The 27,741-nt window shown below is 45.8% G+C and overlaps 1 protein-coding gene across 1 annotated transcript; it reads left to right on the forward strand.

Annotated features, from left to right (window-relative positions):
- Positions 1-726: 726 nt before the first annotated feature.
- EXOC3L4 (exocyst complex component 3 like 4) lies at positions 727-21,691 on the forward strand. The gene is made up of 11 exons (XM_054400665.1): positions 727-1,081; positions 4,535-5,186; positions 8,185-8,302; positions 9,299-9,424; positions 10,658-10,758; positions 12,716-12,811; positions 14,991-15,105; positions 17,979-18,101; positions 18,799-18,951; positions 19,893-20,014; positions 21,529-21,691. Exons 1-11 carry the CDS (start codon positions 727-729, stop codon positions 21,689-21,691), a joined length of 2,124 nt encoding a protein of 707 aa, XP_054256640.1.
- The last annotated feature ends 6,050 nt before the right edge of the window (positions 21,692-27,741 follow it).

Raw genomic sequence — 27,741 nt, forward strand, 5'->3', positions numbered from 1 at the left:
GTAGGGGCTGTCTTGGCCCTCAAGATATCCATTCTCAGCATGCCAGGATGCAGTCCTCTGAGGCAGAATGAGTGATGTGAACCCTTACTGCATCGTACAGCCTCCTGCACTGTAACCATGACAATTCGGAGTGCTGAGATTGCTGTCAGTTTGATGGTAGGGGCTAGAGCAGAGCTCAGTCACCCACCAGGGACCACTCACCCCTGGGCCACCTTCCAGCAGCAGCAGGTCAGGGCTTGAGCAGGGCAGAACCAGCAGCATGACCTGAAGTTGCCATATCGATATCAGAAAGTGGCAGGATTTCAGTGAGACTCAGGAAAGGTTATCATTCCTGCATGGCTGGAAATCTGCCTAGAAGAAACAAAAGTAAAAATATACCTTGTTAACAACCAAACCCATATGTTTACACAATTTTCAACATCTCTGATGTTTAGTGATTCCTTGACACTGGAGAAATAGATGTCACTTTCCTCATTTATACAGCTTTCCAGAGCTAAAACCAGGCTGAAGTTTGATGTCTGTGGGTAGAGACATTGTTTCAGGAGCTACAGGCTAGAACAAATTGCTCTGTCCTTGCTAATGCAGGGATGGGACAGATTTTCAGTCCAGGACTGACTTTGGAGACACAGAAGCACCCTTTTAGAAACGTCTCATCTAATTCTGACGATTTATGCATTTCAGTGATTACCACCAACCTGCTTACAAAACCCATTGTGGAAAGGCAAGATGAATAGAAATGCAGAGTTAGTCCCAAAGAGTGTGACATCAGAACCAGTCTCTCAGAATAACAGTGCAAGTGAGGAAAAGATGGAGGTTACTTCTGAACTGAGCAGCCCAGCTTTCCATAGAGGGGACACTGGGCTCATTGAAAGAGGGATTAAAGCAATGTCAAGCATTCGGAAATCAAAACGAAGTCTGAACAAAGAGAAAGGAAAGGAAGATACAGGCATTTGGAAAGGAAAACTACTTTCTTTGCGATTCTCCAAGAACTCTGAGAACAAACCCACAATCTGTAATGGCGTGGAGAAGGCTGGTGAGAAGACAGAAGAAGCAGAGCCCATTCTAGGAAAACCTCTTTCAGGTAAGAAGCAAAACCACCAGTCTAATTTGCTTGGCAGGTTATATGTAACCTTCAAGTAATTTGCACCTTGCATGTCTTGGGCCCAACACAAACTCCTTGGGGTGTTACATAGCCCAGCCTGGGTGGGTTGCCTGTTACTGAATAGGTCACCCTGTAGCCTCAACAGCATTAGTTTAACCATATCAACTACCTACCTGTCAGACGTGTCACCCATCATATCAGTGCCACCTGTCTGCCAAGCACAGTTTGGGAGCTGCTGCTCTGACAGTATCTAGTAGTGTAATGTGGGCTATTCCTACACTATTGCATGCATTTCACCTCTGGAGTTCTCAGTCTAATGGTTCTCAGACTGTCCTTGTAGGTTGCTGCAACACCTTGATGTTGCAAAAAAGCTGGATTGAATGTGATCTGGTTTGGCATCTCCACCTTGGTTCCTAACCTTAGAAACCACCTTGCCAAGAGAGAGCTACAAATACTTTGTTCTCTTACACTGACTTTCCAGCTGTTCTTCTCACAGCAGTGATTCTGAAGATATGTGTTCTTTGTTTTCCTCAGGCTTGTTGCTCTTATGAGTTTTGTCAGTATTATAGAGATAGGACTTAGTCAAATTATATTAACTACCTTCAGCATAGCTCTCACCTTTCCTTAAGTGCAGGCAGGCTGCAATGACTTTGATCTTGACTTGGGTCCTGTTCTCTTCCACCTTCTCATGGCAGAGGAAATACAATGAATCCAGGAGTCATGGCTTGACCCTTCCCCAGCCTACATTTCCAGAAAGTACTTCTTGATCTAATGCATAGGATGTCATGGAGATGAGATAGACAGGCTGACGTTATCTCACTGCTATCATTTGCGCTCAAGGGCCATGAAGTTATTTACTGCTTTGCACTGATACATTTGTGAGGCTGGTAAGCTGGATCTGAGACCATCTCATAAACTTTATTAGTCCTTAAAGGCTCATAGATGAGGAGTGACAGGAAGCATTACCATAAGCCCTCCTGCCATAAACAAACTGAGGAATTGCATGACAAGGCCCATCCTGTGCCAAATAACTCATGATTGCCCCAGACTAGAGCAGCTCTGTCAGAAACACATCTCGTCCTGAGATAAATATGGCAAGCAATGGAGACTCCATCATGTGCAAGATTAAGCTGCATAATGGTTAATGGCCTTTCAATTGTCTTCCTTCAGCTACCAGCTGGCTGATCTTGTATTGCTAAATTAAAGATCCATTTAGCACCCAATATCACCTCCCTGAAAAATTATTCTAGATAGTGATTAAATGATGTTTTCTCACTTTGATAAACAGAACAGAATGTATTCCTTCAGTCTCTCACTGCAAGCACTTGTGCAAACACAGTTTTTTTTACTAATTTATCTAGAAGAGACTAAATTAATTGGCACAATAGCCCTCCCTTCTGAGTGCAGAAGAATCTGTAGCTCCACAGAAGCACTCAAAACTCTGTGCACTGTATACTACATCAGTAGTTTGATCATTTGGTGCATTTCTGTCTTCTTACAGATACTCATACACTGCACAGATTACTTGGTGCATATGGTATAAAATCTGTGTGCAGACAAGCCCAAGAGCATAAATTATGGGCTTCATATCTTCTTTGAGTGCTCTCAAATTTGTCCATATAATTTTATGCGTGTATATCCCAGTTGCAGTGGCAATATGTGCCTAAATGATGTTTGTTACTCTTTTAATATTTGCCTTATGTCCAGTATCACAGTGGGATCTCCCGGTCAGAGCATTTGTTTTGATGCTGGAGATGATGAGAACTTCCTGGGGCTTCTCAAAAGCTAGCAGTGCTCTTGAATCTCCTTAACACACGACAAATGCTCCTTACATTACTGACAAATAGGCAGCAGTTCTTGCACCAGTAAGGCTTTGAAAAAGAAACAGGAAACTCAGTAGACCTCAGCCACTTTGGGCGTAACTGTATTTGGTGGCTTTTCCCTGGCCTTTGCCAACACCAGCCAGTACTGGTAGCAGATGCCAAAAGCAAAGGAGGTGGGAAAGGCCAATGTGATACCAGGAGAAAGCAACACAGGTTGGATCCCCTTTCAGTGCACACACTTCCTTAAGCCATCCAAGAAAGGCAGTGCTCACCACGTGGAAAACAAATGTTGCTGGTGAGAGGCAGTGCTTGGCACCTGGCTTTAGGTTTATATATAGATGGTGAACAGCCAGGTCATCCACCCATGAACCACGACAGGTAGGTGAACTTCACATATCTGGCACACTGATGTTTCTCTGTTTCCTTCTGTTGAGGCCCTGGGATCATCATCCCAGAGTCTCTGCTCAGCCCCTAGCCAAAGGGTTATTGCAAACTGCAATAACTGCAAAGCTGAGAAGCTGTGCCTTCTTATTTTCCAGAATCCCCTCTTTTTGGTGCTTCTGGAAGGGGTAAGAGACATCTTTCAGAGGCCCTCTGCTATGACAGGCAGTAGCTGAAAAGGGTGGCCAGTCACTCGTGTGCCAGCATCTGGCTTTCTAGCTTGGTCCCTACATCTAAAGGGAGACACAAATCACCAGTGACAACTTCTGTGGTTTGTATTAGCATTTTGCTCAGCCCTCAGAAATGCAGGAGCTGTGACACTAGTTTCTTAGGAGAACTTGATCATGCACAAAATCAAGACAGGAGGGGAGTTTAGGGTTGACCCTGAAAGAAGAATATCCCAAAAAATATATATCCAGGGCATTCCCAAGCCAGTATGCTGCTCATCCAGGATCCTAGTATTTCTAGAGGACATGCTGGTGGGTAGGCTGGGAGCAGACATAACTATCTAGCGAGATGTCTGAACGGTGAGCTCAGAAGGTGTCTGTCCTGCTGTGCTCCCCCCAGCTCCTCCAGCCAGACCCCTGGACATTCTTGGGCAACACACTGAAATGCCATTTCAGCCAGAAATGCCAGAGCTGAGCTGTGCTGCCATGGTCAGTTCAGAAGCAGAGGTGTGCTGAGCAAACTGGTATGCTGGAAAGAAGGGTATCCATGCTAAAGGAAATCCTGCTGGTAGGATATATGCCAAACTGTCCCCACTGCCAGTCCCACTTTAGATGCACACTAACAGAGGGACAGAACCAGAAGCAGCTTTATGCAGCCTGAGACCCCTGCGTCCCTCTGTGCAGCCTCATTAGCCATTGCTCTGGGTTTTCCTGCAGGGCTGCAATCAGGTGTTGGGATATTTCACACCTCTGAAACCAGCAGTTTAGAGATGTGGCTCAATTTGCAGTGATTGTATTTCCACTTATTTCCTCTCGTGTCAAACAGGAGCTGAAGAGACAGTGAGGTAGGGACAGGAAGAATCAGTCTCAACAGCACTGTTGGGACCTGGCTTCTCAAAGCAGCCCTACAAGCCTCCCTATGGGGTATCTTGTCTTGTTACCAACCTGTCAATCATCTAATGCCTGCCTTGTCCCAATCTCTTTCTCCCTTCTCTCTGCAGTAATGGAAATCAATGAACTTATTCAGAAAAGGCAACTTTTAGAAGCATTTGCAAGCATCAAGTACTTGGAAGATGAGACTATCGCTGAACGAGACGCTGGGAAATACGTGGACAATCCACAAGAGTTTGTGCGGAAATCCAAAGATGTGGATTTGCTTTATAACTCCCTCACAAATGTGATACAGTCCATCGTGGTGGAAACACTGGAACAACCCACTGTAGAAGTTACCATGCTGACCTCCCTGGTGACTTTAATTGCCCGTGAAGAAGCAGCTCATCCTAACACAGCCAGTGCTGCTGGTCCTGGATCAGACTTGCTTGGCACACCCAGGAAATGGAAGGAGGAGTGGAGGAAAGCTATCAATGAGAGTGCTAAAAAAAGAGTCCTGAGGGTACCCATGGCATCAAAGGAAGAAGACAGTTCTTGGCTTGATCTTCACTTCGGTTTCCTCCAGAAACACCTGAGTGAAGACTTAGTGAAAATCAAGTTCTCAGTAAAAAAGTGCTATCCAGAGGAGTACCAAGTGTGTGACGCATATGTGGAGGCTTTTCACAAGGCCATTGCCTCACATTTGCAAGCTCTCTCCCACAGACTGCTGGAATTCAATGAGCTCCACACCATGCTTGACTGGGTGGCAAACACCTACCTCAGGTAAGATGCTGTGCTTGCCACACTGCCTCAGCCTCCTTTGGAGAGTGGCATGGCCAGAGTGCTTTAAATGCACCAGGACATTTTCCATTTTTTAAACAAGCAAGAGAGACACGGTCACTTCTACAGTAGAGCCAGATAGCTAATCTATTAATAGGTGAGGACAAAGGTTTGTGGATAACGCACTTGCTGATTTTCATAGATTCAAACTCTTCCATTTTCCCCTCCCTCTCCCGCTTGCTGTGCTCCAAGGCCAGGAAGCTCCTCCTTGCAGCTCTGGTAAATCTTTCTGCAGATATTTTGCTAGGTTAAGCAGCTGCTCAGTGACTTTTCCAGGCACAGGGAGGGACCTGTTGGGGAGTGCTGCTTTCTTCCTGTTTAATTAACTGTGACGTATTTGGAAACATTCCACATTACCCACCATGCTCCAGGGTCAGAATCATCCCAAGGAGGTGCCAAGACACCATCGTGTGGAATTAGCCACATTAAAACATAGGCTCTGGCTCAGACATGCCTGTTAGTCAAATGTGAAGTCTGTAGTTTCTAGGATTTCTCGAAGCTCCCTTAAGTTCAGGGGTGACTAAAATACTCCAGGAGTTGTACAGACATATCAACACTATCCTCAGGGCACCCTGAGTGTGCGGGAGTAAAGGTAGGAATTTCCTGCAATAGCAGTAAAAACTGTGCTGCTGGACATTGCCTCCTTTTACAGACAAAGGAAGTATCTAAGGTAGGCACCTCTAGATGGTCCAGCCATGGTGTGTCCTAGCTGATCACTGGCCTAGACCACAGCACATCATCCCAGACCCAAAGAGCTCCCAGACTAAAACCCAACAGAAATACACAGTAAAGAGGGAAAGAGGAGACAGGCAACATCCACAAGAGATGGATCTACTAATAAGCATGTAAAACCAGCCACGTCAAAGAAAAATTGTGTCTGCATCCTTAGCTGGTCTCCAGGAATGGCCTGAACCAGATGGCCAAGGATGGGACAAATGCAAACGTACTGGCACCCCTCACACAAAGAGGGAGTGAAGGCAGGAGTGTCAACACTGAGACAAACAGTGAGCAAAACTGGACATGAAGGGAGCAGTTGTGAAGCAGAGCAAGTAGCAGCAACTCTTGCCCAGAGCACTCCTAGCCTGAAGTAGCTTTCGGGGCAGAAACATCTGGCCCACATATGATCTTTGTTTTGAATAGCCCTCAACAGATTTCTTCTGTGAACTTGCCTAGTTGCTCCTAAAACCCCATTTCTGGTGTGGTGACCATGATCACACGTGTGTAAACCCCTCCACTTTGTGGCACTGGCTGACCAGCATTATGGCAGGACTGCTATGGGAATGACACTGCCACCCATTGCCATTGTCCCTCATGTGTCCACGCCAATTTTATCTGGAGAGAAAGTCCTGCGTGTCCTCAGCCCTTGGGAACTCTACTGCACCCCAACATTACAGGAGAGTGGGGCAGAAACAGCTTTCAGCAACCAGGTTCTGCACCAAAGAAAAGTGCCCCCACCATATTTCTTTAACTTGCCGTGAAACAGACTACTAAGAGCCTTCAGCCATTTTGGGCATTACTTACAATCACCTTGCCATGTTGGGCTGTTACCACCATTTACTTTTTCTATTCTAAAAAGAACTTCATCCCCTCTTGGGACCCATCTCAAAAATTAAGAAATTGTCTGACTCAAACTCATTATCAATTCTACAATTAAAACAAAGTGAAAAATAAGAAAGTGAGGTGAATAAGCTCCATGGGTATACCCTTGAGCTAGTCGTTTCAGTCATGGTAGAGAGTTTGTATTTCATTCTGTGGTGTCCTTTCAAATGATCAGCAGACCCCTGGAGCAGCTGGGCTGTGCAATGCTCTAAATATGCAGATACACCTTTCTGAGAACTCTGAACCATAGCTGCAGGAACATTGACTCCAGGATGCTATCAGCAGGCTGAGTTTTTTTCTGCTGAGTAGTCACTATGCGCCAGCCTGACCTTTTACAGAACAATCCTCACTTGGATCCGAACCCAACCATGGGGCTTAGTGCTGGTCTGGCAATGGGGACCTTCTTTGGTGTCAGACAAATGATCAGGCTCTGCGTAGGATGTTGCAGTTGTGTTCCCTGCTAACCAGGTGACTGCTTGCAACTTATGTCCAACGTTCATTAAGTGCATGAATATTTTCTGCTTTCTCCTCTCCACCTTCATGACCCTGAAAGATGCAGTGCATGAACATGGCAGATTGCAAGGGTAGCACATTCAATTGTACAGGCTAATAACAGGTTTCTCACCCCAGAGGGAGAAACACAAGCAGTGCCTCCCTTTCCTGATTCCCTGCTAATCAGCAAGCCTGATTACGCAGCAATCCAGAGGAAAGTGAGCGGTAAAGTCATGTGTCAGCTGAGTGCACTTTGAAGTCAGACTCTGTAGTTACATGTCCACCCACTGCTTGCATTTGCAGAGGAGTCACAGTGATGCCATGGCCCGTGTCCCGGGTGTGGGAATGCCTTCCAGAGGCTGGTCTGCAAAGAACAGGACCTGCTCTGCCACGTCCCCTTGCTAGAGATAACCCACAGGGAAAAATACCAGGCTGACATAATGCCTGATGTGACACCAGAGGAGAGCCAAGAACATCAGCTAACTCCAAAGCAGCACACTGCTACAGGAATTACCCTGAGAGGCATTTCACAAGCTCACAGTGAAATGAATCAGCTTCAGGCTGTTTATTTTAAAAAGTAAATTCTCATAGTACTTTTCATGTCCAAACAACTCAGAAGTCTCATGATTTCTAAGGTGGGCTGGAACCTTAGATCACTTTGATTTTGAATAATTAGGATTTTGAATAGCAAGGAAAGATTTTCTTGTTAAAGCTTGAAAACAAGCGTCACAATTTCAGCTTTAAGTATATTTATCACGGCTTAATAATTATGTAGCTCATGCCACATGAATATTCAATCAGTTTACTCACACTCTGAGGCAATATAATTTGTTCGTTTGAATCTTTCCAGTGAACTCTTTCTGGGTCACCCTGATCTCAAACCAGAAGTTAAGACAGAAAACCTTTCCCTATTGTTAACACCAGCTGATTGGGATAAACTGAAAAACAACTACATTGCGTCTGCAAAGGTGAGAGTTTTGACCTTGTCCCCACAGGCCACCCAGGGAAAGTACCAAAGCCCCAGCCCCTGGGCAGAGGTCTTAGATAGCTGCCTTGTGACTTCTAGCCCCACCAGGTGCCGAGTCCTGCCAGCACCATCCAGAATAGCCTTTAATCAAAAGAAAAAAAAGTCTTGAATGCCAGTTCAGGGACCAAAGCATGCTATGAGCCTGAACCTGATGATCAGAGAGCCAGAGGAACTGTATATGGTAGAAGCTTACTGAAAGGTCATAACTGGGCTGCATCAGGTTGAACTGATTGCAAAGCTAAATATAAAGGCATTTTAGCTGCTACTTTCACAATGTGTGATTTTCCACCTGAAGTTTGCTATAAGAAGACAAGTTTGGGCATGGCCCCACCAGAGCACATCCCCATGGTTCAGCTCCTTCTAGGAAGTCCCTTCTACAGTGCTGTTTCAGCTGGGACTCTGAGTAAGACCGTATGTTTTCCTGGCCCTTTGCTGGGCTCAGACATTTTCTTGAAAACCATTTCTTAAACAGGGCACCATTCAAGGTGACTTCAATGTACCCAGCTGAATAAAATAAAATCAGTATTGCTCCACTGTGCTGGTGAAAGATCATTTTGTTTCACCAGCAACAAAATTGATTTATCAGCCAGAACATAACAGTGATGCCACTACTCAAGTCATTGTACTGCCAAACAGGACCAGTTTGATCTGTAATCCTGACCTTGTGCATTGCACATGCTGACAATATTTCTCTGCGTGGAGAATGAGTCCTTCTTGATTTGGGAGTATCTTGCCTCCACATGACATAGCTCTTGAATTTTCCCAAGACCCTGTGAAGACTGACAGGGCCTGAAGCAAGACCTTTGACTCTTCCTATCTTCTCTCACTGCACACACGAGCCTTTCACACATGCCAATGGAGCAAACAGAGTGAGCTGCATTACTCATTCTTGCTTCGTTATCCTCAGCTGAATATTTCCTTTCTGTTTAACATTTAGGGGAAAATCAGAAGCTATTTTGAAAAGATCCTGAGAATGGAGGCCACAGAAAAGTGGGAGAAGGAAGATCATCCAGAAGTGAAGGAAAATCTCTACTACTCCTCACTCTCCTTTGATATTCAAGTGGTATTCAATTAGCTGGGGCAAAGAGTGGGGGGCTTTGTGGCTCCAGGGGAACTTGGATGGTTACTTTCTGAGGTGGAGGTACCGCCTCCTGCGATAATTTATGTTAGTCACGCACTGGAAGAATACATTAGAGCAGAAAATGCCGTTTATTACAACTTTTAGCTCTCCTGCTTGCCTTCCAGCTGCAAATTAAACCTGCTGTCAATTGTGTCAGCAACATAATAGGCAACTGTTTTTAAAGTCCTTTAAATCTCTTTGATTAGAAATCAAAAAGAGAAAGAAAAAAAAAAAAAGAAAAGGTTTGTTAGAAAAAAACCTTTGGCTGAAAGAGCGACTTTGTCCCAGGGCTGCGGCAACCATGGAAAGGCTGTAGGCAGTGACAGGCACTCCAGTTTAAACAGTACAAAAAATGAAAGGCTCCTACTAGCTTTAGGGACTACAGGGTAATAAATCCACCAGAAGTTTGGATTCATGCTCCTTACTCAAAGAGTTGAGTCATTTCAATTATATAATACCAATAAAAAAGAGAGGGAGACAGAAAGAAAGAAAATCAAAGAGTATTGCCTGCTACCATGACTCTTTTTCTATGGAGCAATATTACACATTATGTGATCACTGAGTAGGCAGGTCTGAACTGGATTAGCATATGGGTAGGATGCCTCAGGACGCACCAGAACTCCAGCCTTCCTCCCTCTGGAGAGGCCGCTAAGGCTGTGGGAACTGGAATTTGGGAGGAGCCTCAATACTAGCACAACTTTGGGGTGATGCCTGACTCTCTGTGCAGCCCTGGTATCACTCTTGAGGAGGGGTCTTGTGGGAGTCCCAGGGATGGTGCTTATAGACATTCTTAGCATGGAGATGTAGGGAGAGCTCAGCTCCATTGGGCATTGAGTTGGGGATTGATGCCTCCTGCAAATCCCACCAAAAGAGGAAAATGGCACCAGGGCAGCTCTGGGCTCTGGTTAACACCCTGTCTAACTCATGCTCGACAGCAGAAGGACACGGGGCCATTAGGGATGAATGATTATGTCACAAATCAGTTTGTGCCTCTTGGTCCGTTCTGGATGATTATTTTTAAAAGCACCAGAGAATAGTCAAAACTGCCTGGCAACAGGTCATCTGTGCCTGTCCCCCTTTGCTAGAGGGATCAGTTTTATTCGTGCAAGATCCTTGTGAAAGATATTTTGCCCATGCTTGTCCCATCCACTGGAGTTTTTTCATGCTCTTTTCTAGATCATTGGAGAGCACATGAAGATATCCAGAGCAATCAGCAGAAGCTTGGAAATTAAAATGCTTGAGCTGTGCCTGACAGAACTGCATGAATTCATACCAAGGTCATCACTGCTCCAGGCAGCACATTCCTTCCAAATGAATCCCACATTGGTAAAAAAGTAGGGAAAAGGTTCATATACTGGGTCGGATGCTGGCACTGAGCTGGCACAAGCCTGCTTCTGGGAGAATTAAAGATCACAATAAGTCAAATAGTGAGCAAGCTCCAAAACAGCATGGAAGAAGTCACAAACAGACCTAGATGGGACACTTGAGAGTCCCAAAATTTGGGGTCAGAGTTCCAGGAAAGAGCTGCTGTCTGGAAAGGGATGGGACCACTGTGGTCCCATCTGTCTAGGACTTTTGTGGCATTGGATGTTGCAACAGCCACAGGGAAGCATCAGTTGTAGACCACCTAGGCCCTGCTTGCCCAAAATGTCATCTAGTTGTGTTCTTCTGAGAGGGTTTTCTCCTGCATCCCTTGGCTATAGTCACAGAAATGACTGATGGGACCCTCTCTGTGTCTTTTTCAAATGTACTCAGTGTCTGAAGGACACATGACCCTGCATCTTTGCTGAAACATTTTTGTGCTTGGTAGCTTGGTAGTCCCCACCAAGTTACAGTCTCAGATCTTACCCTGTGTGACATGCTTTGGTGATGCTTCAGGGAAGATTTTTGGCTTGCAGAGGGCAGCAGCAGAGTGACATGCTGTCCAACCCCTCTGATGGGGCTGTGTTTTGGGGAGGGTTCACAGCCATTTGCCTGAGCAACAATCTGCAGAGGAGAAAGCCTGCTCAGCATCAGTCAGCTCCGAGCAAGACCAAAACCAATTTTGCATTAACATTTGAAGCTTCCCACCTCTGGCAGGGGCTGAGCAGGGAGTTTGATAATAGACATTTTGCAGGAGGGTGGGGAGCCCAAGTACTGCTTTCTCAGATCATGAACCCAGGGTGTGGCAGGTGTCTGAAGCGCACTAAAGGCAACACTTTCCCTTCTAAACCCTCAGCTCTAATAGACCAGTGATGTACCGGTGTCTGCCATACCCAAGGCAAGCAAGGTAGTTCAAAACAGCTATTTGGCCTTGAAGTCTGCCTAGGTATTTGAGGGAAAGACAGTACTGATGTTCTGGGGTTTGGGGTTTTTTTCAGTTTTGGTTTTGTTTTTTCTTTGGTGGTTGTTTTGTTTGGGGTTTTTCCATTTTTTTTTTCCTTGGCTTTTTTTTTCCTTCCTTGTCTTTTCTCGTGGGTTTATTTTGTTTGTGTTGTTTTTTTTTTTTTTTCTCACTTTTAAATTATTTTTTCCTTTTTTTTTTTTTTGGTCTTTTTTTTTTTTCAGCAAAATTGGTGTAAAATGTCAGCTGGGGCAGTAAGGGCTCTCAGATGAAAGTGTCACTGAAACTGAAGCTTTTTCTTAAACAAGCCTCAGATGCAAGTGGCTGAGGCCAGCCTGAGTAGGTTTTTGTAGCCTGACAAAGAATAGGTCGACTAGGCAAAGCCTGCCTGAGCAGTGCAGACCTGTCTGTAGAACATCTGTCAAAAACATAAAGCTGTGATACAAAGAAAACAGCTACCTAACACACCAGGCTGAAAGTATGGGAGGGAAACATAGGTGTGCTGCCTCATTCCAATCTACCTTCTGTTGTAAAATCAACCAGAAGATAATTTTTCTTGGTTTTGTCTGTTTAAGAAGGCACATATTACCTGATTGATGAGCCTGAGTACCATGGCCACAATTAATTCCTCGATATGAGGAACAGTCACAGATTCTGCATGCCAAGATCCCTGGCATGTCTCCAGACGTGCTGCATACCCATTCAGGCGAGCACACCCTAAACCCATAATTATCTGACATCTATTCCACCCCAATGCACACCCATGTTATGACAGTTGGAAAAACATGTCCATGTACAGAAGGGACAAGTTGGGCCAGCCACCAGTGTCTCCTGTCATTGCAGTGTACACAGAAGATGAGCCATACTCGGTCCCTTCACAGTTGGTGTTACCTGCTTGTCTTCTCCTGCAGGTTTGGGGAGGAGTTTTCAGCATGGAGCACCGCCCAGGACAGCCCCATCTTTGCACCCTATTTTGCTGCCTACATCAACAGCTTCCATGATCTGGTGTAAGTCTACCATCTGCAAGATGAGCTGCCATGTTGCTGGGGTATGGGAGGGAGAGAACATCTGGAAAACAATGACGAAGGTCTCCTTGGGGAGCTCAGCCTCCAGTCCTTTCTCTCCTCATGGGGGAATCTTCCCCAAGAGAGACACACAGAAGTCACAAGAGTGGAAAGACAAAAGTGGGGTTGGTTCTGGTGCTTGCATGAAAGCTTTAAATTAATTTTCAGCCCATATTTTTAACCACAGAGAAGAGGGGGGGTTTGTTTGTTTGTTTGTTTTGGGGTTGTGTTTTGTTTTTTTTTTTCTGGAGGTTAGCAGTATAAACCCAACAACACAGTTTGAAGGCTGCTTTTGGCACTGGGCTGGAGGGAACTCTTTGAAAGCGCTCGACCTGCAAATAAACTCCTGCCATCGCTGCTGGCAGCAGGAACTTCTGGGGCTTTGCAAGTGTTATGAATTAGTTATTGAAAGGCATGTGTTGAAAAGGTCTCTGATGAACAGATATGCACACCAGCTCTGACTATCACAGAGCACTTGCAGGACAGAGGCACTCTCCCCGTAAGCAGGACAGTACCAGTCAGTCTATGTCCCAGCATCTGCTCCCTCAGCCTGGTGCTATGGCACATGACGACTTTGCACTTCCCACCCTACAGCTGCCCATAGAGCTGCAGCAGCACTCCAGTGCCAGTACCTGGAGGAACTAGGGCTGTTTGTACAGCACCTGCCCTGCTGGGACAGTCTGCAGCCATGCAGGGACATAGTCCATTGAAGCCCAGGGGTTCTTCAGCATCTGGGGTCATCCCTGCCGTGCAGATGTAGTGCTTTGGAGGCCAATCCAGCTAACCCAAACAGGGCTGACACCTGGGGTCTGGCCACCGAAAATCTTGGGTTGTTACTTCCGGCCCATGCAGCTGCATCACTGCCTGGCACCGCCTATAGCAGGGATGCTACATGCCAAATATTACTCAGGGGATGCAGAGGATTTCTCACAGGAGCTGACGGCAGCAGCAGCAGCGAGCACTACCGTCGGGAAGTCTCTAGATGGCACGATATCTCCAGCAATGCTAACCTCGCTGGGGAGCCGGCTTCCTCTGCCTCCTCCTGCCCCTGTGGAAAATTGCTCTTCACTGCTGGGGACTGGTGAAGGGAGAAGCCATCGCCAGGCAGGGAGTTGGCAGGTGTTTGAGCGGTGGCTTGGCTTTGCTGTGTTTGTTCCTGAGTCAAGTTAAACATTCATCAGCCTAGGGTAATGAGTTGCTGGGCAGAGCCAGATGACGTAACTGCATGATTTTGTGGATGCTGGACACAAACTTCCAATGTTCAGCAGGAGTTATGGACCTGAGCCCTCAGTCTGGGGCAAGAGGGTTCCTGTTGCGTATTTTGTACTGCTGCTTGGACAGCCTCAGACATATAAACTAGCTAGTGTACAGTGGCAGGAACTTGTTCTCCTTGGTCAACAGCAGTGGATGTGGCACAACCAAGAAAGTTTGGGGACCACTGGCATTCTGGTGGTACTGCCTTGGTTGGCCCTGGAGCACGTTACAACAGGCCAGGGATGGAAAGTGAGCAGAAAGCCAGGAGCTCGCAATGCCCCCAAAGCCCACACATAATGCTGATGATTTCATTAACTTCTGAGAAGTTGTATTTTCCTCCTCAGTAGAGAGAAGCCTTGCAGAAGCACACACTGTCCCTAGGAAATTCCACAGGTTTCCACCTCCATAGTTCACTGTACCAGCACCTGCCCATAGTTGCTGTGTGGAGTGAGTCAGCTGGGCTCCAGGGGGTGCAGGGTTGGCAGCTTTGCCTTCTTTGGCTTCCACTCTTACCCCATAAACCCCTCAGTGCTTCTCACTGGATATTGTTCAGTAGAAGTGTCACTCAAGTGGAAAAGTAACCAGCCTACGTAACTGCTCCTTGTGATTGAACTATCCCACCTGATAAGGAAATAGGTGTTTTTTTAGTCACAGTTACTTGGTTGTGATTAATTTTCAGTATAAAAAGATTGTAAAAATAAGTCATTACTTAAACACATTAAGTGCTTCCAAAAGGAAGTACTGGATACAGGAATTTCTTTTTAAAATAATGTCTAAGATGCCAATCTGGATAAAATGCTCAGAGCATTGTAATGGCTTACAGTTTAACATTAACCCATTGGTGCCATCTCTCTCTCTCTCTCTTTAGGTCAGGGTTAGAAACAGTGTTTAAAGTCAACACTGAGGAATTGCAGAAGACTTTGGCAGCTTTGACAAGGAACTTCACGAATATCTTTTTAAATAAATTAAGAACAAAAGCACAGGTAAGAGAATCTTGACCACATTGAAACAAATGGTTTCAAGCTGCACCAGGAGAGTTTCAGACTGGATGCTAGGAAATATTTCTTCACAGAGAGGGTTATCAAACATTGGAATGGACTGCCCATGGCAGTGGTGGAGTCACCATCCCTGGAGGTGTTTAAGCAGCTTGTGGACCTGGTGCTTAGGGACATGGTTTAGGATTGACCCTAAACTGGGTCAAGGCTTGGACTGGATGATCTTTGAGGTCTCTTCCAAGTATATGTTTTCTGTGATTCTGTGATTATTTACTAAATATAAGAAGTATGTGCAGGACCACTGCAGTAGCTGAGGGTCATGGCCCTTCCCTTGTCTTGCCACCTAGGTCTCATTTTGCCATGCAGATGTTGTGGTCCCACCAGAATGCCTCCTGCCTGACATTTGTAGAAACTCTCCTTAACTCAGAACAACACTTCCAGCATCCTGGGAGTTTTTCCCCATGAGCAATGATATGTCATCCAGCTGCTTACTTCAATACAATGGCAACCAAAAGGAAAGGGTATTTGGTGACCTCCAGCTTCTCAGGCAAAGCAGTGGGGGGAACCTCATCCATAGCGAAGCACCAGGGAAGTCAGCTGGACACCACTGATGGGACATTTTTCCTTCTTTTAAAACATTTGTCTTCTTCAGGACTTTGATTTACTCATACTTAATCATAGATCTGCCATCACGATCTGTTAACGACCTGTTCAGACAGGACAGAATTCATTCTGGTAGAGGTGACTTTTCTAGGCTGTTTCTACGGTGAAGGCAGACTGATTCTTTCAGCATGAGAATGCTGATGTTCTGGTATCAGCTGACAAAGCTCTGGTATCAACTTCTATTACAAGGCATAAAAGACAACATATTACAATGGAGTTTATGATTTTGGGGTTCTGTAGATGGGAGTCCACTAGCCTTAGCTGGTATAACATGGAGGAAATTAAGGCTTTGGACTCATCCCTCTTCACTCATTCCAATTAATTTTCTAAGTCACCAAGCATAACTTTCTGAAACCAAGGCAGTCATGCAACTGCTCCAGTCTAAGCCGAGCCTGCCAAGGGGACTTTCCAGTGACTGCAGATCTTGTCTGGGAGCTTAAGGAGCAGGAAAGGAAAGAGGCAAGCCAAGGCATTGAGCAATAGAGCTGAAATGCCGTGAGAACTGGGAGCAGCTGAGGCAAAGCATTTCTAAACAGCCCTCCAGCAGACTGGGAGCACAGCAGGAAGGCATGGGTGGGGAAAACAATTGGGAAGGCGATTGTCAGGAGCCTAAAGTGTGAAGAGGATGTGCCAGAGAAGGGGTATTTTGAATATGGCTATTAGGAAAGTCTCTTTTGGGAGCAACCAGAAGCCTTTAGCAGATGCTGTAGTGTTCCCATGTGAAGGCACATTAGCTACAGAGACCCATCAAGGAAAGTAGTACACTGAAGATACTTGGTCAGAGCACCTTGTACTCAGGGCAGATGGGAAATGGTGCCATCACACCCACATCATCAGTGACGATGAGGCATCAAGTTGGGAGCGCTCTCAGTTGCTATTCTACTACCACCACATCAGAGCAATTGAGCAGAAGGAAAATTCCAGTGAGATTTTGGGCAGACATATGGGTCTGGAGGGAGTACAGACAGCTCCCTGAAGGTGCTGTCAGCAAGAGGAGCTTGATTTCCACGTGGAGAAGGCTGGAGAAGTGATGTATTATTGGGCTGATTTCCAACAGATTCACTACCAAGTGATTGTCATGTCCATAGCTGATCCAAACCCATATAACACTAGTGTACATGGCTGCACTCCACAGCCTGTTCTACCCATGAGTTTCCTCTGGCTAATATTCACATTTGTTTATTCTTACATACAGCGGTGATACATATTTATTTACCTAAAGAAATATAGTTGGTGGATTAGAAGGTGGCACAGAGCAAGGAAATGAGGTGTCCCAAGTAAGACTTTAATGCTAAAAAGCATCTCTTGCTCAGGGAGTGATGCTTCTCCTGTTTGCACTGGAGCACCTGCCCAGAAAGAGGAGGTGTGAATCTGAATTACTCAGGGTGGAGAGAGAACCACAGCCCACTCTGTGGTTCTGGTACCTAATTTCTGGTGTGTTGTCACATAGACTGGTTGTGCTGTCAGTGCTCTGTAATTTTCAGTTCGAGCCTCCTGAGCAGGCATACAGCTGAGTGCTTTTGGCTAGAACATCAGCTAGTCTGAATATTATGGGTGCCATCAGCCAGCCAAATATGATCCAGCAGTGTGCCCAGGTGGCCAAGAAGGCCAATAACATCCTAGCTTGTATCAGGAATAGTGTGGCCAGCAGAAGTAGGGAAGTGATTACTCCCCTGTATGTGTGAGGTAACAGCTTGAGTATTGTATTCGGTTTTGGTCCCCTCACTACAAGGACACTGAGGTGCTGGAATAGGTCCAGGAAAGGGCAATGAAGATGGTGAAGGGTCTGAAGAACAAGCCTTATGAGGAGCTCTCAGTCTGGAGAAAAGAGGGCTGAAGAGAGACTTTATTGCTCCCTACAACTACCTGAAAGAAGGTTATTTTGAGGTGGGAGTCAGTTTGTTTTCCCAAGAAACAAGTGATAGGACAAGAGGAACTGGCCTCAAGTGGTACCAGGGGAGGTTTAGATTGAACATCAGGAAAAAATTCTTCACCAATAGGGTTGTAAAGCATTGGAACAGACTTCCCAGGGAAGTGGCAAATTCACCATCCCTGGTGTAGATGTAGCGCTTAGGGATATGGTTTAGTGGTGGCCTTGGCAGTGCTGGGCTATCAGTTGGAGTTGATCTTAAAGGTCTTTTCCAATGTAAATGATTCTATGATCTCATGATTCTATCAGTGAGTTGGTCTTTTTTCAGCCTCTCTTTAAGAAAATCCTGACCAAGGACTGGATTTTGGCAACAGAAAGGCCAGACTCGCTGGCATCAGCAGTCTCCCAGTTCTCCAAGCACCTTCAGCACATGAGGCAGCCCAAGAGGCAGGTAAGTGGCTTGTCCCATGCCAGGGTGCAGTGATGGTGGGAGTGTCCCACTGTCATCTGCAGGCTATGGTTTGACCTGCAGACTCATCTCCTACAGCGGGGGCTGTTTATAACTGTGAGGACAGCTGATGTGGGGGAGTTCAGCTATTACTGCACTTCCACATGAGAGCAAGCAATACTTTTCCTTTCTGTAGTTTAGATACAGGAACTGGTCCCTTTAAAGAAGAATAAAAAACTCTGGTGAACACTACCACTGAACATTGTAATTCCATGGGTCATAGGTTTATAAGCTCCTTTCACATCCTTGGAGTTGTGAAATAAATGGGTAGGAGACAGCAAATCTACAAATACCATCAAAACCTACTTTCAAAAGAATTCTAAATGTTCCCCTTTGCTACTGAGGAGCCAAATGACTGACACAAAATCATGGGCTATTGCAGGGTGAGGAGTATTTCCATGACATTTCCTTGGGCACTGAGTTTGTTCTATGCCACAGCAAGAGGCTGAGTCACCATCTCACTTTGGCAGAGATGTCCTGGGCAGTGCATGCTGATGGTGTCCTCCTGCATTCATGTATCTGCTTTATGCCCTTGATGGCTACTAAAGACCCAAGCCCTTCCCACTGGCCTCCCTTACTGCTGTGGCCTTGCACAGAAACCACAGGAAAATCAAAAGGTTTGCTTTTTTTTTTTAACCAGGAGCTTCTACATGACATTCATAAGTATGTGGTGAGGGAATACATTGCACAGGTCATCAGACCCAGAAGGAAAATGAACAAGGAGACACGGCAGATAGTGAGTGAAAAGATGAGCCAGGAAGCCAGAATCCTTAACGACATGTTCATTGATCAGGTAAGTGAGTTCCCTCCTGGCACCCCCTGGCTGCCACTTTCTTGGAGGTGCAAGATTCCCACTTGGCTCCCTAGAGACAGAGGTGGCAGGCTGTCAAAGAGGGCAAGCCCTGAGACATGTAGAAGTCCTTAAAAGAAAACAAGGAGGTGTTACTGCACACTCATGGTGTGGACTTCCAGCTCAATGGCTACTCTGCAGCACTGGCTTGTGTGTGCTCAACTGGCAGCTCTGCAGTGCCTGGTGCTTTAACTACTCCCAGGCACATGGGTGCTTTGCATAGGGTGGTTCATGTGCTGTGGGATCACACTTATCCTGTTGCAATTTCTTCCTGGGCCTGTTCTCTTGGGCCATTCGATGCACCTTGCCTCCAAAAGATCCCCACCCTCAGTACAGCTCATGGACAAGAGTCTGTTGAGAAGGTCCATCCAGGCACAAAGATTGCATACCGGAGGGTGATGGGGAGCAAATTATGGCTGTGTGTGTCATGACTACACAACATCAGTCTGAGATTTTCAGGAAAGCCAAAACCAATTAATACATCAGATTTTGTAGGGAGTGAGGTGTCCAGGGCACTAAATCCCACCCAGGTGGTTACTGCTCAGAGGGGAGGCACACAAAATTATTAGGCAACAGGAAGTGAAGTCTCTGGCATCCAACTGCTGTGTCAGACCACAGTCAAAATGTCCTGCCCAGTGTCTGGCTCTCTGAGGTGCTTGTGGGCATCAGGGAGCATGGAGTAAAGCCCCAGAGGAGCTCCCAAGGGTAGGCTGCCATTGCCACCCAGCACCCTGCTGACCCCCAGCAGCACCCTGACTGCCCCAGGGCAGCTTGTCCTATGCCAGTAAAGGCAGCCCTCTGCTGTGGTCCACACTGCAGGTGAAAAGGCATTTTGCAGAGGCTGCACTCCCCACTGACATTCCTCTATGCCTCATCCTTCACAGGGCTCTGACTCTGGCTGGCTCCATCCTGCCATACACCACATTGCCAATATCATCGGGGAGGACAGAAAAGACAAGATTGAGGAGCACGTCAAGGAGCTGTGTGAGGATTATCCAGATATCAGGTACAGGCAAGGGCAGATGCCAGAACTTCTGAGCTCCATCCCAAATAGTGCCAGCTTTTTAGTGCATTACCAGTATTAGCCCATCTTGCCAATTTGCAGGCTCCAGCTTTAGAGCAAATAGTTTGTCTCTTGTTCCCAGATCTCAAAGTGCAGCATACATTAACACAGTCCAGCTGCAGTTTCTGTCAAGGCCTCAACACAGTCACTACATTTTGGAATAAATTACAAATTTGTTCTTTTGTACTTTCCTTTTGCTGTTCCAAAGCAGCATCTGCAAAATTTAAGGCTGCTGGAAATGTAAACAAATTGACTAGCTCCGTGCCTGGCTAAGCAGCTACATGTCAGAAGTTGCCTTCTCTTCCACAGCTCTTCCACCAGCCATTGAGAACGAATACCAGTAGCATAGCTTGCAAAAAATTCCAAAATCAGAGTAATTTCAGAAAAGGCATTGGGTTACACAACTCCTGCTGGGCAACATTTTTACAACTGAAAATAAGCCATATAGTTAATAAATTGATCACAACACTGAAGTGGATCCTCAAATAATCATTAAAAAAATTACATTAAATATGTTTTCCTCTTCTCAAAACTGAGGATAAAAAATTTCATAAGTATATTTGAATGGGTCAGATATGCTTCAGGCTTATCTGTGTGGGGAAATTCAAGACATAGTCTTGAAAAGGAGTGATTGTTCCTGAGTAATTCCCTAGGTGAACACACCTATCCCACAGGAGAAAAAAAGCCTTAATCCCAGTGGCTACACTAAGCTGTCGAAGGAGGCAGTGCCTGTTCTGGGAAGGACTGCAGGAAGTAAATGGTGGCTAGTCAGGCTTAGCTATTTCAAAACAAATTTCCAGGCTGTGATTTGTGGTACTTTTTTATCATTAGCCTTGGACCCCAGCCAGGTTTTTAGGCTCATCCTCTTGGTTGATCTATTTCCTGACTTTCCATTATTGAGCAATATTATTTTTAACAATGACGCTTGGAAAATGAGGCCGAACCTACTGGTCCTGCATTGCTTCCTGATCAGGTCTCTTTTAATTCTTCCCCTGAGCTCTCAGAGACGTTGCTGAATTTGTATATATTGAGATTACTGGAACAGGGTATGTTTCCAAGTTGGCTTTCCTATCTCTAATCTAATTAGAGCCTGTCAGCTTCCTAAATATTAGCACTTCCATTACTCAACTCAAAATAATCATTAAATAAAAGGTCTGCAGCCTCTCGGGAAAACTTGGGAAAGATGTCACGTGTGTGTGGAGATGGAGGAGGAAATTCTCCAAAACAGCAGGAGGGTGGCAGCACCACCACCACAGGGTGGTAGGAGCTGATGCCTGCTGGCTCTGTACCTCTGGAGGCTGCAGACCCATACCCTGGTGGTTCCTCCAACACGGTGAGGGGAAATTCCCCAGCACTTTGCCATGGCCTTGCTCTGTCTCTGGCATGGTTGTTGGTTGCTTATCTCTGGGCTGATTTTGCTTGCCAGGACTAAGCAAGATTTTATTTTGTTCCTGCAGCAAGAACCACATTCTTGCGGTCCTCGCGCTCCGGGGACTGGGGCACACCAGGAGAATGGCAATTTTTCGGCAAAGCTACCATGCGCTGAAGAGCACTGATGCTGGGGAGGGCAGTACACTCTTTGCTGAAATCGATGCCCCCGTGATCATCAGCTGCTTCTAAACCAGAACCAGAATCCCTCCTTCTGTGGCATAATCCAAAATCTGCTACCCACACCTCTCACCTCTGCAAACACAGCTTTTTGACTGCTGTTGGAAAAGGTGTAGTTTTCTGAGCTTGCTACCCCAAGTCCAAAAACCAAAGGCAAAAGACGTGCCAGGACACTGACCTTGTGCAAGAGCTCCTAGGCAGCATCTCCAGCCCAGGCACTGTGCCTACCCAGATTTTATTGCTAGGAGGATGCACTGTTGTTTGGTCCAACGGTTGTCTTCAGAGAACAGGGGAAAATGAAAAAGGAGTTCACTCAGCTATGTTAAGGCTTGGAGTGTGCATTGCATAATTACACAGCAGCAGAGTGAGAGCCTCCTTCATAATTAGTATCCCTGAGCAACCAAGGGGCGGAGCTGGGGAAGGGATGTGGTAGCATTGAAGTCTTATTTCCTCTCCCATGAATCAGCTGGCCAAACTGGCGTCACACAAAGTTGCTGACATTGTGACCTGATGCCACCAACCACTACCTCTCTGAGAAGATAACCAAAGGATGTTTGAGGATAACCAAATCCCACAGCTGTAACACACAGTGCATAGACCACTCTGCACTCCAGGATGGACTCCATAGCCCTTATGGTGTTCCAGCAGATTTTCCTCATTCCTGGACTGCCTTGCAAAATTCCTATTGGACCAATGACCTGTTCATCCCATCATAGCCTCTCTGTGTGGGCAGACATGTCTGGAAGGAGACTCCAAGTGGAAAAGGAAGCTTTGGGGCTCTGAGAAAAGGGCCACCGTGCCACTGGTCCCTTTTCTTCTGAGCTCAAATGTGTTTTAACAAATCTGGTACAATTTGAAGGCAGTATGAAACCTAATGTGAGGTGGACAGGCACAGTGATGCAGTTTGAATCCTTATCTGGTGTAAACCAACATCATCCTGTTGACAGACATGGAACACTATGAGTTTAACTCTGTGTGGGATCCAAAGCATTACATCCAGTTCCTGCAGGAGAGACTGCAAGAGACATCCATCAGCCTACGACCATGCAAATATGATTTTATTTAATCAAATTTACCTTAAAGGTTGCCCTCCACAGGAATTAATCCAAGACTCTGTACAGAGACCTATTTGTGTTCTATCAATTAATGTGATAAACGTGGGCATGTAGCTTTGAGCACTAATTTGTCTGCTGCAGAGCTTACAGCATCAGCAGTGAGCCTTTTGCATTTCCTTTGCTCTAGTTTGTACCAGCATAACTTTCAGCCCAGGTGAGCAGCAGGCACTGGTTACAGGCCAAGGGAGTTGTACTGATAGACAAGAAATGCAGAGTGCACCTCCACAATCAAGATGATGTGTTTTTCTAAAGATTGCTTTGAAACATCAGGTATAAACTGAGAGCTGGAGGCAGGAAACCTTGGGAGGAATTTTCTGCCCTACATCTTTGATCACTACAGTTCATGACAAGTCCTGCAAATGCTCGGCTTGGCAACTGTTTATATTTGCTGTGGATAAGGAAAAGTAAAATACCACCTGTATCTCACATTATGTGTACAAAGCTCAGGAGCACTTTGGAGCTCCCCATTCCTGTCCTGGGAACATGGTGCAAGCAAGAAGGAAGCCCTGGATTACACCCCCATGGGCTTGTGAGCTCCATCCTCTCTCCCAGCAGAAAAGAAGGGTGTCAGCACTGAGAGATTTACATTTAGTGTCAAAAGCATTAATGATGTGTGGGAGATAAAAAGAGGCTTTCAACTTTTGCACCAGCCTAAGACATCTAAGACTGGATTTTCAGGGGTGTGCAGGATGGGAGGCACCAAAGCCTCAGTGGGAGTTTTTGTGCATCAGAAATTTCCCTCTGCCTGTGTGTATCTCTGATCCAAGGCATCTTGGAAATTTTCCTGAGTGCATTAAAAGTATACTGGCTCCTCAATCTTATTATTTTGGTGGCAGTCTCTCCAGAAAGCAACTGCCTTTCCCCAGGCTCCAGCCACCTGGCCCTGGGATTAGATAAGGCACTTGGCTTCCATTTTCTAATACAGGCAAGTTCCTACCCTGAAGTCACAAAGGGAAGCTGGGCACAATGACTGCCTTTTGTCACAGCCTCTTCTGGGACACTCAGGTCCTGCAGCCTGGCAAACCTGTGAGCCCGCAGCAGGAGAGCAGCCTGCTTCCTCTAGAAGCTACTGCTGTCTTCTACTCGCTCTTTGGCAAACCAATTTAAGGTCAAACCCCATTAGGGTGAAACTACAGTTCAGTCCCTATCCTGCCCCAATGACCATGCAAGCAGAGAGGGAGTTCCAGGGCAGGTGGGGAGCAGGATCCCCTCCAAGACTGGCGGGTGCTCCATCTGTGCTGTGAGAGCACTTGAGCAAGGAGAGAAGAAGGGCTGTGCTCTCAGTTGTCAACTGCTGCTGGCCAGTTGTCTTCTGCAAATGTCTTCATTAGGACCAAATTCCAAAGAAAGGCCTCCCAGGGCTTTTATTGTGGAATATGTTGCTCTTGTAGGGAAGTGCCAAGGAGCTCACTTATTACCTGTTATATCTCTCTGTTGTTTCCCTGTGGTTTCCACCATCAGGCCTATTCCTACAGCAGGAGACACGATTATTTCACCCTGCAGGACCCAAGCTACCAGTGCAGATCCATCCTCTGGTGAATAAGCCTTTCTCAAAAGTCTCCAACGAAATGGAAGAGCCAAGCTCCCTCCAGATTTAGTTTCCCAGGGATGAACACTGCATTTTGGGGGGGAGGTAGGGGAACTGGCACAGTTCACAGCATTGTGTGGGTGGTGACAGATACTTTATTTGTTTCAGAGGTCTCTGCTGTTTCACAATACCATTTGTTTCTGGTTTGGGGTGAAAAGCAGTGTTTCCAGTACTCTCTGTTAATTGGAACAGAGCCTCCAGCCAGTGTAGCTCATGGGCCGGTGTTAACCATCTGAGACTGGCCTTTGGGTGCCATCATTTCAGCAATTTCACTTGGTGAAATTCCTTTCCTGGAAGGAAAATATGGAAAAGAGACTCACTCCAAGCAAGAAAGGAACAATACCAAGACATTGCAGTGAAAGCACCGAAAGCTGTCCCTGAGCTGAGGATCCTAATAAAGCAGTCAAAATATTCCACAAAAAAAAAGCCTTTTAGTGCAGCAGTATTATAATGCTTTGCTCCTTGCTGTATGGTATCTTTCAACAAATTGCTCTCAACTAGGTTAAAATGTCACTGATGTTCAGTGAGAAGTGAACTGTAGTGTTACGTCCACTTCACAAGCTGGGCAATGTGGCCAGACACCACCCAGCAAAGATGCTGGGGAAGAAAAGGAGCACCCAGACATCAGTACCTCAGAGGTATTTAAAAAGTAAAGTTGCATTGATTTTAGGCTTAAATACTTCGGTAATTATATATGGCAGTTTTGCAAAGCACCAGTGTTTAGCAAACATTTATCTTCTGTATTTTGCATATTTCTCCATGAAGCCTTGTCATGGTTGGATTTACTGCCTCAAAGCAGTAACCTTTTGGTTCTCCAGGCACTGGGCAGATACAGGAGCACTCTGCTCAGCATTTCTGTGATTTTGCTAACAATTGCATAACATTCACACTGGGATTAGCTCACCTCTCCCATAAAACCCATGCAAGATTGCTGGAGCATGTTTCAGCTATTCACTATTACAACAATAAGAGAGTATCGGGGAAAGGTAAAGACTGATAAAAATTAATGTGAGGAAAAAATGGACTAAGATTAACTTTTCAGGAACTAGTCACACAGTCACATAACTGTTTGCCTGAAGACACTGAGCAAACATGAACTTTTCCTCCGTGTATTCATCTATGTCACACAGAGCACCTCATATACCCTCTGATACTCTTCCAGTGTAGCACCCTCCATTCATATCTGTAAATTTGTATAAAGTCAGTCAAATATATTATCCCAGAAAAGGGGTAACAGAAAGCAGAGAAACCTCCAGGAAAAGGAAGTCAAATATTTTTACTACCTAAGTGAGATTGTCATAATGCCTCTGTAAGAGTTTCTCTGTTGGCTGCACAGAGATTACACCTCCTGCTACATGAGGCAGAAAAAGTGAATGGCAGATCAACATGAGCATCTAAGTCCCAAGACATCTAATCAGGCATAGCTTAGTTTATATTTGCCCATGCATGAAATTGTGTGTGGCAGCATGAGTAGGTCTGTAGCCTGAACTCTGTAATGAGCATGGTGTTCAGGAGATGCCATGGGCTTTGTTACAGGATGCAGGATCATGCCTTGGTTCCCAGGACTGTGAGGTCACTGTTGTCAGGCAAGGCAGAACTACTTCTTTTTGTGAACAGTATTAGAGAGTATAGGAAAAACCAATCAAGCTGGAAGGTAGAAAGGGGTGGTTATAGAGCTTGCCAAGCCATCCTCCATCTACACCCAGCCCCTTGAAAGGAGTTGTGAACTGCAGCTGATCACAGAAAGCACAGAAAAAAAGGAATGTTCTGGCAAACTGCTTCCACAGAGAAAGAGAAATTTGCTTGACATTGCAGAGCAATGGTCTTCAACTTCTTTTTTAGTACTTCCAGGGAAGGCACACATCACAGATAGTCATCTTCCAGCTGGGTAAAAAATTGCTGCTAAAGGGAAGGAACAAGCTCTCCTCCATTTCCTGTGGAGTTCAGGCATAGCGAAATGAGCTTCTGCTACAGCATGCAGATGCACGTAAAATGCAGCAAAACTGCCACTAGAGCTGATGGGGCTGAAGCTCCAAGGACAGCATGGTGTCCATACTGTCAGTGGCATTTAGCAGCAGGCTAGGCAGATGACTACAAGAGATGTACCAGCATGGCAGGTCCTGCCCTGTGATGGTGACAGATGTGCTGAGTCCCTTTCAGCAGTGCTGTGTGACCACACCGGCATAGGAGCAGGAGCATTAGCGACTTGTGCCACCAGGCTGGTAACACATAGCAACACTGATGCTGTGGCCTTCTAGGGTTGTAGTGATGTGAGGGAACCACGGGGCCATAACCAGTCCCAGAGACTGTTTTACTTTTAGATGCCAGCCTGCAACAAGGGACAGCATCCTCAGCAGTCCACACTTCCAGCAGCAAGATCAAGACCAGGGATTTTCTCTTGCTTTTACACACACCTCCAATAGTATTTTCTGCTGACACACATTACAGGTAATCCCAGAACTGAAAATTTAAAAAATTTGGCATTCTGAGCAAGGCAAAAAAGCTGGGGATTGTTTCCTGAGTGAGGGAGCTCGTAACTTTACAATACTTTTTCCAAAACTGGGAACAAAAAATATTTCCTGAAGGAACTCTGCCTTGAACAGAAGCTCACTTAGTAGATAAGAGGTAATCATGGAATTAATCATCAAGGATTCATTGAGGAGAAAAGCCAAAAAAGCTGGTGGCTTTTGTCTCTAAAAGCATGTCATTTGCACACATTGCTCTGATCCTGCTGCTCATAATTACTTTGTTCTTATGTCACATATTTGAGTATATCACCACAGCTCTTCTGAGCCTGGTCACTACTGAAGAAACTTGTTCCATTATTTGCAGTCATCATGAATATTGGAGAGGAATCAATTAAGCAGAAGTAACATATTTTGTGGTGACCACATAATCCAAGCAATCCTTTTCTGACCTAAGTGGTCTGAGTTAAAATGCTTAAGAATCTTTAGAGCTGAATCCATCTCCTCTAGATCTTCCACCAGCTGCTTTGCCTCAGCTGCTGAGCAGTGACAGTGCCTTTTGAGCCAGCAAGTTCCTCCACAGCTTACTGAACTGCCATGTCCATCCACTCGAGGAGAGGAGCTAGGGGCCCTGATGACCTAGCTGACATTGCTCTGGCTTGCAGATATGAGTCAGCCTTCAGAATTCAAATATTTTAGCCCTTTCACCAACCCTAACTCCAGAAGTTTGGAGAAAGATGGATAAATGTGGCTGGTGCGACCTCTTGGTCTTTCACCCTGCAGTTTAATGAGGGCCTGAAATTCTCCTCTGTTACTCCTTTATGCACATGCCCCTGTTTCTATCAAAATATCCTGCAAACAAAAGAGGTATTTCTGTGCACAGGAGCACACAAC

This window comes from Indicator indicator, chromosome 4 (assembly GCF_027791375.1).
Source record: "Indicator indicator isolate 239-I01 chromosome 4, UM_Iind_1.1, whole genome shotgun sequence".
NCBI lineage: Eukaryota > Metazoa > Chordata > Aves > Piciformes > Indicatoridae > Indicator > Indicator indicator.

Coding starts and splice junctions, on each gene's coding strand:
- EXOC3L4 (XM_054400665.1), top strand. CDS start 727: ATGAATAGAAATGCAGAGTTAGTCCCAAAGAGTGTGACATCAGAACCA. Junction 5,187..8,184: donor GTGGCAAACACCTACCTCAG/GTAAGATGCTGT, acceptor GAATCTTTCCAG/TGAACTCTTTCTGGGTCACC. Junction 9,425..10,657: donor TCTCCTTTGATATTCAAGTG/GTATTCAATTAG, acceptor GCTCTTTTCTAG/ATCATTGGAGAGCACATGAA.